This window comes from Microtus ochrogaster, chromosome 15, assembly GCF_000317375.1.
Source record: "Microtus ochrogaster isolate Prairie Vole_2 chromosome 15, MicOch1.0, whole genome shotgun sequence".
Classification (NCBI taxonomy): Eukaryota; Metazoa; Chordata; class Mammalia; order Rodentia; family Cricetidae; genus Microtus; species Microtus ochrogaster.
This window is the reverse complement of record NC_022017.1, coordinates 22259082-22273025: the sequence shown is the minus strand read 5'-3', so window position 1 is coordinate 22273025 and position 13944 is coordinate 22259082. Positions and strand designations below refer to the sequence as shown.

The 13944-nt window shown below is 42.5% G+C and overlaps 1 protein-coding gene across 1 annotated transcript in view; it reads left to right on the top strand.

Annotated features, from left to right (window-relative positions):
• Nucleotides 1-928: 928 nt before the first annotated feature.
• Nucleotides 929-13944, top strand: part of Mov10l1 (Mov10 like RISC complex RNA helicase 1) — an 82837-nt gene continuing 69821 nt past the window's right edge. The window contains exons 1-7 of the mRNA XM_013348818.2: nt 929-1054; nt 3868-4030; nt 6914-7026; nt 7777-7961; nt 10714-10857; nt 11482-11708; nt 12078-12201. Of these exons, the coding sequence (XP_013204272.1) occupies nt 929-1054; nt 3868-4030; nt 6914-7026; nt 7777-7961; nt 10714-10857; nt 11482-11708; nt 12078-12201 (1082 nt within the window). The remainder of the gene's footprint in view (nt 1055-3867; nt 4031-6913; nt 7027-7776; nt 7962-10713; nt 10858-11481; nt 11709-12077; nt 12202-13944) is intronic.

The following is a 13944-nucleotide window of genomic DNA, read 5'->3' as shown; positions in this document are numbered from 1 at the left end:
ACCCTCTCCAGCAAAGGCTATCATTGGTGTTTTTGATTTTGGTCCTTGAGGAGATGCCCTTCTGTGTGCCCTCAGTGCTGTTTGCAGTCTTACCCTCTTAGGCTGTGTCTAAAACGGTGATGAGATGGTAACAGATAATGCATGTCTAGGCCTCCTCAGATGCCCATCTATGCCTGATCATATACAGGGCGCCTAGCCCGTGCGAGCCACTCACAAGTCTGCACGTTATGCATAAAATCTGCCGTTTAATCATACAACCGCTGTCATGTAGTGATAGCTACTGACTTCATTTCATAGGTGGTAGCTGATGTGTAAAGGGTTAAGGGCCATGTCGGGGTTACACGTGGTAGAAGCGCTAGAGTCAAGCCAGGCAGCCTGAGTTTGGAGTCAAAGCTCGCCCCACCCTGTTCACTGCCTGCGCCCCTCAGAACCTAGGATTCTGTCTTCAAAATCACTCTTTCAAACGTACTTCAATGGCTGCTTCTCCAGTTCTCAAATCCAGCCAATAAGTTCCTGTCCCCATGAATACCCATACTTTGCCTTTTTCTGTGGAGTTTAATTGTAGTAGGATTTGACTTTTTAAAATTGTGTGTGTGTATGTGTATGTGTGTGTGTGTGTGTGTGAGAGAGAGAGAGAGAGAGAGAGAGAGAGAACTCTGTATGTGTTTGGTAGCTACAGAGGCCTGAAGAAGTTATGAGATCCTCAGGGGCTACAGATGGTTACAACACTCCACCACAGCCTCTGTGGGTGCTAGGCATTGAACTGGGGTCTTCTGGAAGAACAGGGAGCACTAAGCCACTGAGCCATTCTCTCTGGCTCTGGGATTATCTTTTGTTACTAATGTAACCTCGTTGCTCACTTGTCCCAGGTGATACCAGGTTGAAAACTGTGCAGGGCGTTGTGACAAGATACTGCAGTGATTATGGCATGATTGATGATCTGATCTACTTTTCCAATGATGCTGTGACCAGCAAAGTCCTTCTGAATGTTGGGCAGGAGGTTATTGCCGTTGTTGAAGAAAACAAGGTGTCGAATGGACTGAAAGCAATCAGGGTGAGTCTTAGCATGCTAGGAGCGGTTACCCTTCACTGTGACTCTCAGACATGGCCCAGCCAAGAAGGCCGTGGTGAAGTGTGCCTGGGAGGGACAGCTTTTGTCCTTTTATAGAGATTTCTGTTTTAAAACACAAATGATGGTAATGGCAAATAATTCAGACATAGAAATTTGTAATTCAGAAAGCAAAGTTTTCCTATAAATTTATGCAGTGTCACCTATTCTTTAATTTTTATTTAAAATTTCTCTAGTGTTTTAAAAATAATTGTTTAAAATTATAAAGATCGGCCATCCTAGCACTTGGAAAGTAGAGGCAGGCAGATTTTTGTGACTTCTAAACTAACCTGGTTTACACAGTGAGCTCCAGGCCAGCCAAGGCTTCCTAGTGAGACCCTGTCTCAAACAAAGACAGAACAGCAACAAAACATTTGACTATCAAAATGATCAGTGGCTTTTATTCAGCAATTTCCTATTTTATATAAAAATAGTTCTTTGATAGTATAAAGTCTTAGAAGTAGAATCGATAGATTAAATGATACAAAATGATCAAATTAATATTAAATTAGCAACATTGTATCAACTTGTTTACATGACTGTTAGGATCTGCACTCTGAACCTGATGATAACAATGCAGGAATTCTCAACCACTAGCTGTCAATATTATTGTTGATTTTGTTACATAGTTCCATTTAGTGTAATTACATGATTAAGTTTTTCATCTTAATTTGTCTCCTTGACTGTTGATTCCTAAGTATTCTTTTTTTTTTAATGGAATCTTCTTTTATAGCCTAAGCTAGCCTTGAGTTCACAATCTTCTGTCTTAGCCATCCAAATGCTGGTATTAAGGTATGCACTACCATGTCCAGCTTCTTTTTGAAGTTTAATTTCTATTTTGTATTCTTTATTGTAAGAACATAGAAACAAAACAAATTGTTTGCCTGGTACCTTGTAAATTCCATTAATAGCTTTAATCGCTTGGGGGCTTTTTTTAAAAAAATGTGAAATCTTCAGGAATTTATACATGCATCTGTGAACAAAGATAATTTTACTAATTTTTTAATTTGGATATAGCCTTTAGTTTCTTTTTCTTACCTAGTGTTTTTGGTGAGGACTTTGAGTACAGTATTGAATAGACACGAGGAGAGTGGACACCCTCACCTGTTTCCTGACTGTGGAGGAAAGCATTTCATCACCAGCATTGGGTGACGCTAACCATGGCAGGCATATTCCTTTATTTATGTTCCTTTACTGTGCTGGAAAAGCTCCCTTTTTATTCCTGCTTCGTTGTTTGTATTGCAAAAGGATTGCTGAGATTTTTCTTTTGTTTTTAGACAGAATTTCTCTTTGTATACTTGGCTGCCCTGGAACTTGCTATGTAGACCACATTGACCTTGAACTCCAAAACATCTGCCTCCTTCTGCATCCTGAATGCTAGAATTAAAGGTGTGTGCCACTATTCCCAGCCTGGAAAATTTTAAATATAAAATTATTGTGGCATCTATTCCTTGCATGGTGACAACTTTTATAAAGACATTAAAATTTTTGAGGTTTTTTTAAAATATTATGTGTATGGATGTTTTGTCTGCACATGTCTGTTTACCTTGTGTGTGCAGTGCATGACAAGGCCAGAAGAGGGTGTCAGATCCCCTGGAACTGGCGTTACAGGTGGTTATTTGTAACACGATTAATAGAAACCCAGAGACAGAAATTGGGGTTCAGCCTGAAGGCCAGAAAAGCAAAACAGCCAGCCACTGGCTCTTACCTCTATCTCAGTCTGAAAAGGAATCTCAGAACGAGACTGTGTGAGAGCTGTCTCCTCCAGTCTTATATTTCTCTCTAGGGCTGGGACTAAAGGCGTGCACCACCACTGGCAGTTTCTGTGGCACACTAGTGTGTCTACTAGGATTAAAGGTGTGTGCCACCACTGCCTGCTCTGAAGGTTGATCAGTGCGACTGTTTTACTCTCTGATCTTCAGGCAAGCTTTATTTATTAAAATACAAATGAAATACAGTTATTGCTATGTAGGTTCTGGGAATTGAACCTGGGTCCTGAAAGAACACTCAGCGTTCTTAACTATTTAGCCATCTCTTAGTCCCAAGACACTTTCATACAGGTTTGCCGTATGCTTTGGCCATGTTAGATCTCATCCTTCCTTTCTTCCCTGTCCTAGAAGGTTTGAATTTTATCAAGTGATTTTTATACATCAATGGAAATATTCACTTAATTTTTTTCATCTTATCAATGTGATATGTTGACTGAATTTTAAATGTTTAACTACTTCTGCATTCTGGGATAAACCCTATTTGTTTGTGGTGTATATTCCTTATAATATGCCATTACATTCATTTTACTAATGTTTTCTTAAATATTTTTATGTTTATTCAGAAGGAATTGCTATACAGCTGTCTCCAAAAGTATGTTTCATTCTGAAACCCATGGTGGCCAGAATTACAGGCGAATCTTCCCCCTCCCCCCTTTTTTTTATTGATTTTTTTTGAGACGGTTTCACTGTGTAGACTTGGTTGACCTGAGACTACTACATAGCCCAGGCAGGACTCTAATAGAGACTCCTCTGCCTCTGTGTCCTGAGTGCTGGAATTAAAACCATGCTCTACCACATCCAGCTTAATCTGGGTGTCTGTTTTAACTCTTTTTTTAAAAAGTGCCTTCATGAAACACTTTCTGTGAATCAGGAAGCAAATCTTCCCAGACACTGAACCCACTGTACCTGTTCCTGCACGTCCCAGTCCTGCCTGTAATTTGTTTTTCTTATTCTTCTTTATAATGCTGTAATCACTCATTTGTCTTACAGGTGGAAGCTGTCTCTGATAAATGGGAAGATGATAACAAAAACTCTAGCAAAGGGTTGTCAGACTCCAGCCCCAGAGTGCTGATTGGCTGTGTGACTTCCATGTTGGAAGGTGCTGGTTACATCAGCCAGACCACATACTTCTCTCTGGAGAGTGTGTGTGAAGGTAGCTAGATGGATTTCTGTTTCATATTTAAAATTAAATGTTCTGTCTTTTAGTAATTTTTATGTATTAAGCTTGAATTGACTACATGTATTATTGAAAAAATCATGTTTGGGAATGGCTGCCGGGTGTTGGCCTCACACAAGGGTTATTGAATGTTAGGTAGACTTTGGATTAGGGGGATCATGATTTAAACTCTGCTTTTACTTGTTTTGTATTTATCTCTCAAACACATTCACTGGTCACTAATATAAGAACAGTATGCTGTGCCAGGTGGTGGCGCATGTACTGGGGAGGCAGAGGCAGGCGGATCTCTGTGAGTTCAAGGGTAGTCTACAAGAGCTAGTTCCAGGACAGGCTTCAAAGCTATAGAGAAACCTGTCTTGAAAAACCAAAAAAACAGCCAAACAAACAAAAAAGTTTGTTGCTAATATAACAGTGTATTGGTCTAAGAAATGTTCTTTTCTTTTTGTTTGTTGTAACTGGGTTTCACATTGTAGACCAGGATAGAACTTGCAGTGATCTCCCTTTCCTGCCTAAGACTCCTGAGTGCTTGGTCTGACTAGAGGTCTGAGCCATTACACGTGGTTAGGAACAGTTCTAAGATACTTTGCATTCATTACAGTAAGACTTGGATCACCTTGCATTTTTTTTCATTTTCCATTTTTAGTTATATTTGTTTCTAGCCAAGCTAAATTTTTACTTTTGTACCTAAAGAAATAATTTGCTCGTGTCATTCACTTAGTTTAATTCTGTGTATGCTAAACAACAGCTGTCTAGTCGTGAATGCTGTGCTAGTCATTGGAGACCTCAGGCCAAAAGGTGTGCACACTGCAAACAGGAAGGAACTGAAACCGTTACCGAGGCTTTTGAGCTGTAAATCAGCACTAGACTGACGTGTCAAAAGATGAGAGATCAGCTGCCCTGTAGCCTGGGTGCCACTCTCACTGGACCTGTGGTTCCCAAAATGAAATTGGCAGGTGCTGTTGAGGATTTTGAAGAAGGTTGTCTGTGATTGTTGAGACCCCCCAGCCATGCCAACTGGAAGCCATCCCCACTACAGCCTTGATGGGAGATGTATTTCACACTGCAGCCATGGGTTATGTTGAGCGAATCTTTCTGGAATAAGCACTCTGACACCAGTGGCAGTCAGAAGAGTGATGTCACCAGTGAATCGAAACCAGGATAATTCCTGAAAGGCCTCAGTATTGGCTCCAGTTTATATTTTCATTTTAGATCTAAAACCACAAGGTAGGAGGTGTGGGGGCAGGGTGTCATGATTTTACAGAAGTGTATATGGCAAATCAGCTGGTTGATAAGGGCAACAACTGATTGTTTCAGCTAATTTCTCTGGGTCATTCTGCTCAAGGTAGCAAGTGAGGTCAAGTTTAGAAATGGGCAGTAAAAATAATGCTTTAAGTAAACCCCTAAATGAGCATCTAGTAATTGGTCTTTTCTACCTTATTCTAGCTCACTAGAGGTACAGAAGGTTTACCTGAGAGGTAAAGACACATATGGATTTTCTAACTCAGAAAAAGTCCTGTGAGGCAAAGGTTCTTCTGTAGGGTGAGAGGTGTGCTCAGAAATGTGGAATTTTCTACTAACATCATGATTGATAAAACCCAGTGACTATAGCAAAATAACATCCTTGAAAGGAAATACAATGTGAAAGACATTGCCAGATGGCCCCTGGGTAAGATCCCAAAGCATGGGGTCCAAATAGTAGTAGACTAAGGGGCTTTCCAGAACTCTAGCACCAGACACAGCCCAGCAAGGTCCACCTGGCTCACATTCCTCCTCATTAGTTAAAGATGTTACTTGAGTTGTTCTCGTGTCTGATATTCCTGAGGTCTTGGTTGTTGCTTTTAAGGCCTGTACCCAAAGCTAGTCAGGTTGCTCAATGGGTAAAGGTGTATATTATGCAACCCTGGCACGCTGAATATGAGCCCTAGAATCTTGGAATCTTGAATAGATGAAAGGAGAGAATTGACTCTACAGAGTTGTCCTCAAAGCTGAGGACACTGTTTCATAAATACACAGTATAAAACAGCAGAATTATGTTAAGGATTAGAAATTTGGTCCTAATTCCAAGACTTCACATTCTCCGCCCCCTCTCATTCTCTCTCTCTCTCTCTCCCTCTCTCTCCCTCTCTCTTTTTTACCACACCTAGATTTTATGTGATTCTGGCATTTTAATACAGGTCATCTTGCATGCAGTCTTCACAGCCCAGGTTCTTTGGGATTTTATTCTAGTTTTGGTTTTGTTATTGTTTTTTTCTAAGCCCTGGCTAGCTTAGAACTCTCTCTGTAGACCAGGCTGGCCTTGAACTCAGAGATATGCCTGCCTCTGCTTTCTGTGTGTTGTGACTTAAGGTGTGCCCCACCACACCGGGTTAAAAATACTTTTGATATGACAAAATATAGAGAGTAGATTTCATGGGGTTAGGATCTGAGCTAACAGGCCTAACTTGAGACTGACCACTGGGTTCTCTGTGCTCTTAGAGCAGCGTTCTCAACCTGTTGGTTGTGACTCCACAGGGATCGCAAGCAGATGTTTACATTATGATTCATAAAGCAGCAAAATTAGTTATGAAGTAATCATGAGATAATGTTGTAGTTGGGGGTCACCCACAGATAAGGAATTGTATTAAGGTGCCGTGGCATTAGGAAGGTTAGAGCCACTGTTTGGAGACTGGAGGATGGTTGATAGCCAAACTCTGCTCCATGTAACTAATGTGAGAGCATGGATTGCTTCAGGTGAGGGTTACATGGATTGGATCATGACAGAGAGATGAGGGAAGATGGACCAGAAATTATTTCAATGTGTCATAACTTCAGAGTGCACTGTACATTTGAATTTTACTGGTTTTTTCTTTGGCCATTCAGGCTTCCGCCCATGTAAGGGAGACTGGGTAGAGGCTGAGTACTGGATCAGACCAGGGACATGGAGCAGCGAGGCAATCTCCGTGAAGCCACTGCGGTACAAGCGAGTGGACAAGGTAATGTGCTGATGAGTGAGTTTCTGCCACAACTGCTGCCAGGGATTCTCCTTGATGCTGTAGTAAGCCTGCATAGATAAAGCTCAGTCTTAGCCTGTGTTTCATTAAGGAAGTAGAGGTGTGGCTGGAGAGATGGCTCAGTGGTTAAGAGCACTGGCTGTTCTTCCAGAGGACCTAGGTTTTTTGCCTAGCACCCACTTGGTGGCTCACAACTGTCTGTGAACTCCAGTTCCATGGGATCTAGTGCGCTCCCTCTTCTGCTGTCCAAGGGCCCTGCATGCACATGGTGCAAAAACATCCAGGCAAATACCCACACAGAGAAAATAACTATTTTTAAAGGGAAGTAGAGGCAGCAGCATGCTTGTACAATTAACTGACTTACAGCATTTACCTGGATGTGTTAAAGGTGTCTAGGACAAAGCATACACATGATAAATTGAGGGCCTTGGACTTCCTTGTCAGCTGGTGATTTAGGGAATGACAGGGGTTGTGGAAGCATTGAGTTTGCATTGGGGTGAGGTGGATGCATGAACTGGACCATGACAGAGCAGTTGGGGTAAGATGTCAGCCACCACCACAAATCTCTTTTTTTAGCCTGAAAGCTCCCAAGATCTTGAGCATCCATGTTGTACTGGACTTTACTGGCTTTGCAAGACCAGACTGGGGTAGTCAGAGTCAGAGAAACAAGTATTGAGAACTGTGCCCCTGTGCATAGACTCTTTGAAGCAATATTCAGCACTGCACTTGCAGGTTTGCATTTCCAGCCTGTGTGGGAGGAATGGGGTGATAGAGGACAGCATCTTCTTCAGCCTGGACTCTCTGAAGCTGCCGGAAGGGTACATACCAAGGAGGCACGACATTGTCAATGCTGTGGTGGTGGAGAGCAGCCAGTCATGCTACATCTGGAGAGCACTGTGCATGACCCCCGTGAAGAGGTGGTACCCAAACCATTCTTCTTTGGAAATAAAAAGACCAATTTTAACTATATTTTTTAAGAGTTGTAGTCAAGTTCTGTCTAACATTTCAATCATTCATGGGTTATGTATATATGATGCTTGTCCCATAAGATCATACCACCAGGCTGACAAGGTGACTCAGCAGTTAAAAGTACTCATTGCCAAGGCTAATGGCCTGAGTTCAATCCCTAGAACTAACATACTAGAAGAGAGCTGACTCCCACAAGTTGTCCTCTGTCTTGCATGTGAGCCATAGCATTACACAGGAGAGATAGATAGAGATAGAGATAGAGATAGAGAGAGAGAGAGAGAGAGAGAGAGAGAGAGAGAGAGAGAGAGAGGAGATAAGAGAAAGCTAGGTTTAAAATTTTCCTTAAAGATTGTATCACATAGTGACATTGATTGTGGTCTGCTTAGGTCTTTGCAAGTATAGTATGTTATTGACACAAGCATAAAGTTACCTGAAGACCCATTTCTCAGAACGTATTCCTGTTTTGAGCTTGTATGCTGTATTTTATTAACTCAGAATAGTTGACATTCCAGGCCCTGTATTTACTTCTGGTTAAAAGAGTCTTCTCTTTTGTGGTTGATTAAAGGTAGAATATTCCAAGGGTCTCCTTTTATTTGCTTTTTAGACAGGGTCTCTATTATGTAGCTCTAGCTGTCCTGGAATTCTCTATGTATATCAGGCTGGTCTTACACTCACAAGAGATCCACCTGGTTCTGCCTCCTTTAGGTGTATCCCACTACACTCAGCCCCAAGAATTCCTTAATCCTTATTCTTTTGGTAGTGATTGTCTTCATCCATTTTCTGTTGCTGATGACACATTACCATAGACTGGGTCAGGTACAAGAGAATGAGGTTTATTTTGACTCTTTGCTCAGGTCCATGATCAAGGGCTGCATCTAATGGTGGGACTCCCTCCACCTCTCCCAGCCTCACTGCTAAGGGTTGATGCCAGGGCCTTGTGCACTCTGACAAAATGCTCTACCACTGAGCTATACCCCAGATCCAGAAATGGCCTTCTGGTCAGCAGAGTCCTGGGGTAACACGAAACATCACATGTTAAGAGAACCCTAGTTAAATTGGCTTATATAATGGACCCATTGGAGATAACCCATTACTCAAAGTTTAATCTGTTCATGAGGGCAGAACCCTGGGACTCAGTCCCCAGAAGTACTATCTGGACCCACCTCTTTGTTGCTTTGTTTTGTTTTGTTTTGTTTTGTTTTGTTTTGTTTTGTTTGGGAAGGGGCAGCATCCCACCTCTTCATAGTAGAGATTAAATTTCAGCATGAGTCTTGTAAAAGACAAATCATATTCAAATCATATAGTAGTTATTGTCATTTTATAATTTTATTCTTTATTCACCTGTTTTATTTGACAGGGTCTTAAGACAGCCGCAAACTTACTATGTAGCTGAGGATGGTCTTGAATTTTGATACTCTTGCTTCTGTCTCCTAAAACCTGGAATAAAGAGGCATATACAGTCATACCATTTGTGTAGTTTTAGGGAGTGAACCCAGAGCTTTGTGTATGTTAAGTAAGCACTCTGCCCACTAAGCTACACATCTAGTCCAACTTTTATATGAAGTTTGTTGTTGTTAAATTGTTTGTTTTAGACAATGTCTTGCTATATGGTCCTGGTTGGCCTGGAGCTTCCTATATAGACCAAGCTGGCCTTGAACTCAGAAAGATGTGCCCCCTTTGCCTCTCAACTTCTGGGACTAAGGGCATGTACCAGCATATCTAACACTAGTGGCTCCCTTAGATGCCTTTCATTCTTCTACTCACGGTCCTGTCTCCTCCATAAAACACCAGTTCTGCGTGGGAAGGTGCTTTGTCTACCTTTCTGCCCCACATCTAGCACCAAGCCCCGTGTCTGAGACAGCTCTGCTCCATGACATGCCCAGTCTGTCTTGACCATGGAGTGGAAGCTGGTGGACCTAGGGAGCCAGGGCATGCTGCCCATTTCCATGCTTGGATCACAGAGCATGTGGACAAGAAGAAGAAAGGATTCTTTGTAAAAGAAAGAAGTTTCTTATTTTCTGAAGAGCAAAACTTCCCCTTGAGTTGTTTTCACATACAGTCAGTTATTGCTTAATACTGGATATATGTTCTGAGAAATATGTCACTGCTCAGGCAGCTTAGTGATTGTGCATATATCATAGAGTACAGTTATGTAAGTATTGCTGTAGGCTACCAAGTAGCATACTGTGCCACATACTGCAGGCTGTTGCAGCACAGTGTTAGTTGTACTTCTAGACAAATGCAAGTGTAGAAAAGAACAATGAAATGTTTAAGTAGTGGGAATTTTTCATCTCCATCTTACTCTTACAGGACCAGTGCTAAGTATGCAGTCCTGTAATTAAAAGCAAAGAAAAATACTCCACATACAAGTTGTGGAGATCTCTGAATGCAAGGCCCTGTGTGCCTCCTCTTCTCCTTCCAACATCCATCCACTGTAGGCTTTGAGGCAATGGAGAACAGAAATCTCAGCACTGTAACCTCTATGGGAATAGGTCAGATGCCACCTGATTCACCCCTTGCTGTTAGTCTTTGAGGGACTTGTGATGCTCTTTTAGAAATTGTGGGACTTGTGGACTCCCTGAGTGGCCCCTCTGTCATCTTATCAGGCAGTTGGTCTCCAGGGAGGTGGGAGGAAGGTGAGGAAGAGGCAGCCATGCTGCAGGGAGGCTCAGCACCTTGACACTGTTGGGTGTTCTTTAGAGACCCTGCCGCTGTTGCTGAGGCCCCTCAAGAGCCCTATGGAGCCCTCTTACTGAAAAACAAAGGTGATATTGAAGTTACAAGAACTACCAACTTTGGAACATTGAAGGAAGGAGAAAGCAAGGCTATGGTGATCTGGATAGAGTAAGTATGCCCTGGAGATTCAGGTAAAAGGAGGGGGTACAAGCTGCTTTTAAACTGTGATTTAAGGTATCTGTAGAAACTGTATGGTGCCTTTTATTTTTTTCCTCTGAAAGTCTATAAAAATCTCACACATTGGCCTAGTGAGTTGCCTCTCTGGGTAAAGGCACTTGCTGTACAGGCCAAGAAACCTAAATTCAGGCCTCCAAACCCATGTAAAGGAAGAAACAAAGAACTGATTCCCTTGAGTTACTCTCTGACTTCTGCAAGCACACCCTGAGACACATGCCCACACATGTATTAGAATGAGTGAATGAATGAATGAATGAATGAATGAATGAATGAATGAATGAATATTAAAAAAAATTCACCTCAAGGCGGTATGGTGACTCATGCCTACAACACCAGCACTGGGGAGGTAGAGGCAGGAGAATTATTGCAAATTGAAGGCTGGTCTGCCTAACAAGACTATATTACCCTCTCCATAGACTTTGCCCTAAAATGTCCCTCAAACACGGTGAAGATGTTTGCAGCATCCTTCACTGTGTTGAATTGTGTGGTTTTAGTTGACTGGAATGTCTCAGCTCTGAAGTCCTGACAGTCCATGGTCTTTTTCTTTTTTTCCAGGAATAAAGGAGAGATTTCTCAGGACCTCGTCAGTTGCAGACTGGCTGGCTGGGATAAAGCTCAACAGTTTAGATTTGAGGCACAAGGCAGAGAACAGACCTGCTCAGGGGAGGCTGCTGTTTCTGTTCCTGAGGGTGAAAATGTTAATTCATTGAATCATCACAGAGAAAACAGAGCAGATGAGATCCCAGAGAGCAATCCGGTGAACAACACAGAAAACTCTCCAGGTAAATGGTGCAGCTGCTGCTCCATAAGGTCCAGGAATTGAGCTGGCCTTGTGGCCCACTTGTCTGAACTCTTTAATCTGGATACTTGTGCTCCTCCGGTCTTGGGGCTGAGAGAGGAATGGAAATAGCTTGACACAGACCAGCATGTGCCTTAGGAGATGGCCAGTTCCAGAGACCTTTCCCTAGTCCTGGCTGGTCTTGTGGGTACATCCTCTTCACCTGCTTCCCTGTTCTGTTAGCCACCTGCAAAAGTGTGTGTGTGTGTGTGTGTGTGTGTGTGTGTGTGTGTGTGTGTGTGTGTGTGAGTGAACATTGTTAGGAAGAAGTTCCCTTTATCCACTAATTGTTGGTTTAAATGTCATTCCCCAGATGATTGTGCTTGTGAAGAAGAAAGTAGCAAAAAAGGAAACACATCAAAGAAACAGGAGTCTGAGCCTGGGGGCCTCATTCCTCCAGGGGAGAAAGTTTCCATTGTGGTCGTATGTGATGCCAAGTATGTGCTTGGAGCTGGGAAGAGCTTCCTGTGGGGTACTAGTGCATGTTTCTCTCTTGGATAATTTGTGATGCTTGTGTATTTTTTTTTCTTCGAGACAGGTTTTCTCTGGTAGCACTGGCTGTCCTGGAGCTCACTCTGTAGCGCAGCCTCTTGAACTCACAGAGCTCTGCCTGCCTCTGCTTTCCTAGTGCTGAGATTAAGGGTGTGTGCTGCAGTCACTTGGCTATGTTGTATGTTTTTTAAGCATGTATTCCTGTCTCTGATGGAAGCAAATACATAGACAAAAATTGATTCGGAAACTGTCCACCTAGAATAGGACCCACAGTCATCTTCAGCAGACAACCTGACTCACTCTTTCCAGAGAAAGTAGTATTCATGACCCATTTGAATGTGAGCTCCCTCGCTGCTTTTGAGTCCTTCTGATGGTAGCCATCTTGAGCCCATTTTCACTGTGTCCTGGTGTCCCCAAGATCTCAGTCCATCTACATCCGTCTTCTCATCCTCTGGGCATCTTGTCAAGACACTATGGTGAACGAGAGGTGGAGGGGAAAGACAGGCACAGCCCAGACTAGAAAGTCACTATCTCCATCCTGCCTGTTCACCTGGTTGGCTGTGACCAGGTAGCATTCCCTAGCCTTTCGCTCACCTCTCCTCTCCTGTTCTCTCTCCTCATGTGCCGTTCTGGCTGCTCAAAGCATGTAGTCACCAAGGTTGACATTTGGGTACAAGCTTCCTTCCCATCAACAGTCATTTAAATATTTTTGATCCGACTGCCTTACTTTAGACCCATCAGATTGTTAGGTGAGTCACCCATGTAAAATGAGACAGCTTAACTGAGTTTTAACATAGCAGGAGTAATTAGGTAGAGAAAAATAGTTATGAGCAGAGGTGAGCATGTCACAGCTGGGAGTGAGCAGTCAAGAACAGTGCTGTGCGCGTCACGTGATTAGAAGTCTTAATGAATTTGCGAATACTGAAAATGTTTTCCCTGTCAACTTTCAGAATTACAGAAAGGATTGTTTTAGCACCTAGATTTATCTTGATGTATTAGTTACTTTGCCTGTTGCCCTGATAAAATACTGGAAAAACCGATGACTTAGGGAATAAATGGTTCATTTGGTCTCACAGTTCTAAGTTATAATCCAGCAGGATGTGGTGCAGCCTTTGATCCCAGTACTCGGGAGGCAGAGGTAAGCAGATCTCTGTGAGTTCAAGAGCGGCCTGGTCTACAGAGTGAGTTCCAGGATAGCCAAGGCTATACAGAGAAACCTTGTCTCAAACAAAACAAAACGATAGAGTATATTCTATCATGCCAACAGCAGGAGCTTTTGGCAGTATCAGCCCAGTGCTCTCCTATTTGAAGACCTCTCTCAAACAAATAAGTCCATTGTCTTTAAATTTAGTTTTATTCAAGTTATCGGGATAGAGGCAGAAGGAGGTCATATTTTTAGCCAAAATTATCACACAAATGACCTTAAGCCCAAATCCTGTTGGAGGATCTTTGTTGTACTTCAAAATCTCCATCAGCCCTGCCTCCATGTTTTTCTCTGCATTTTTGTCTTCCACCCACCTGAATGGCCCATGAAACTCTGCTTCCAGTGTGCTAGGGATTTTCTAGCCATAAGTATCAGACTCTTTCACAGTCCAGCCACAAACATTTCTGAAGGCCAAAAAACCACGTGTTTGGACTTAACACAGCATTGGCCCACTTCTCACCACCAGTTTTCTTTTTTTTTTTTT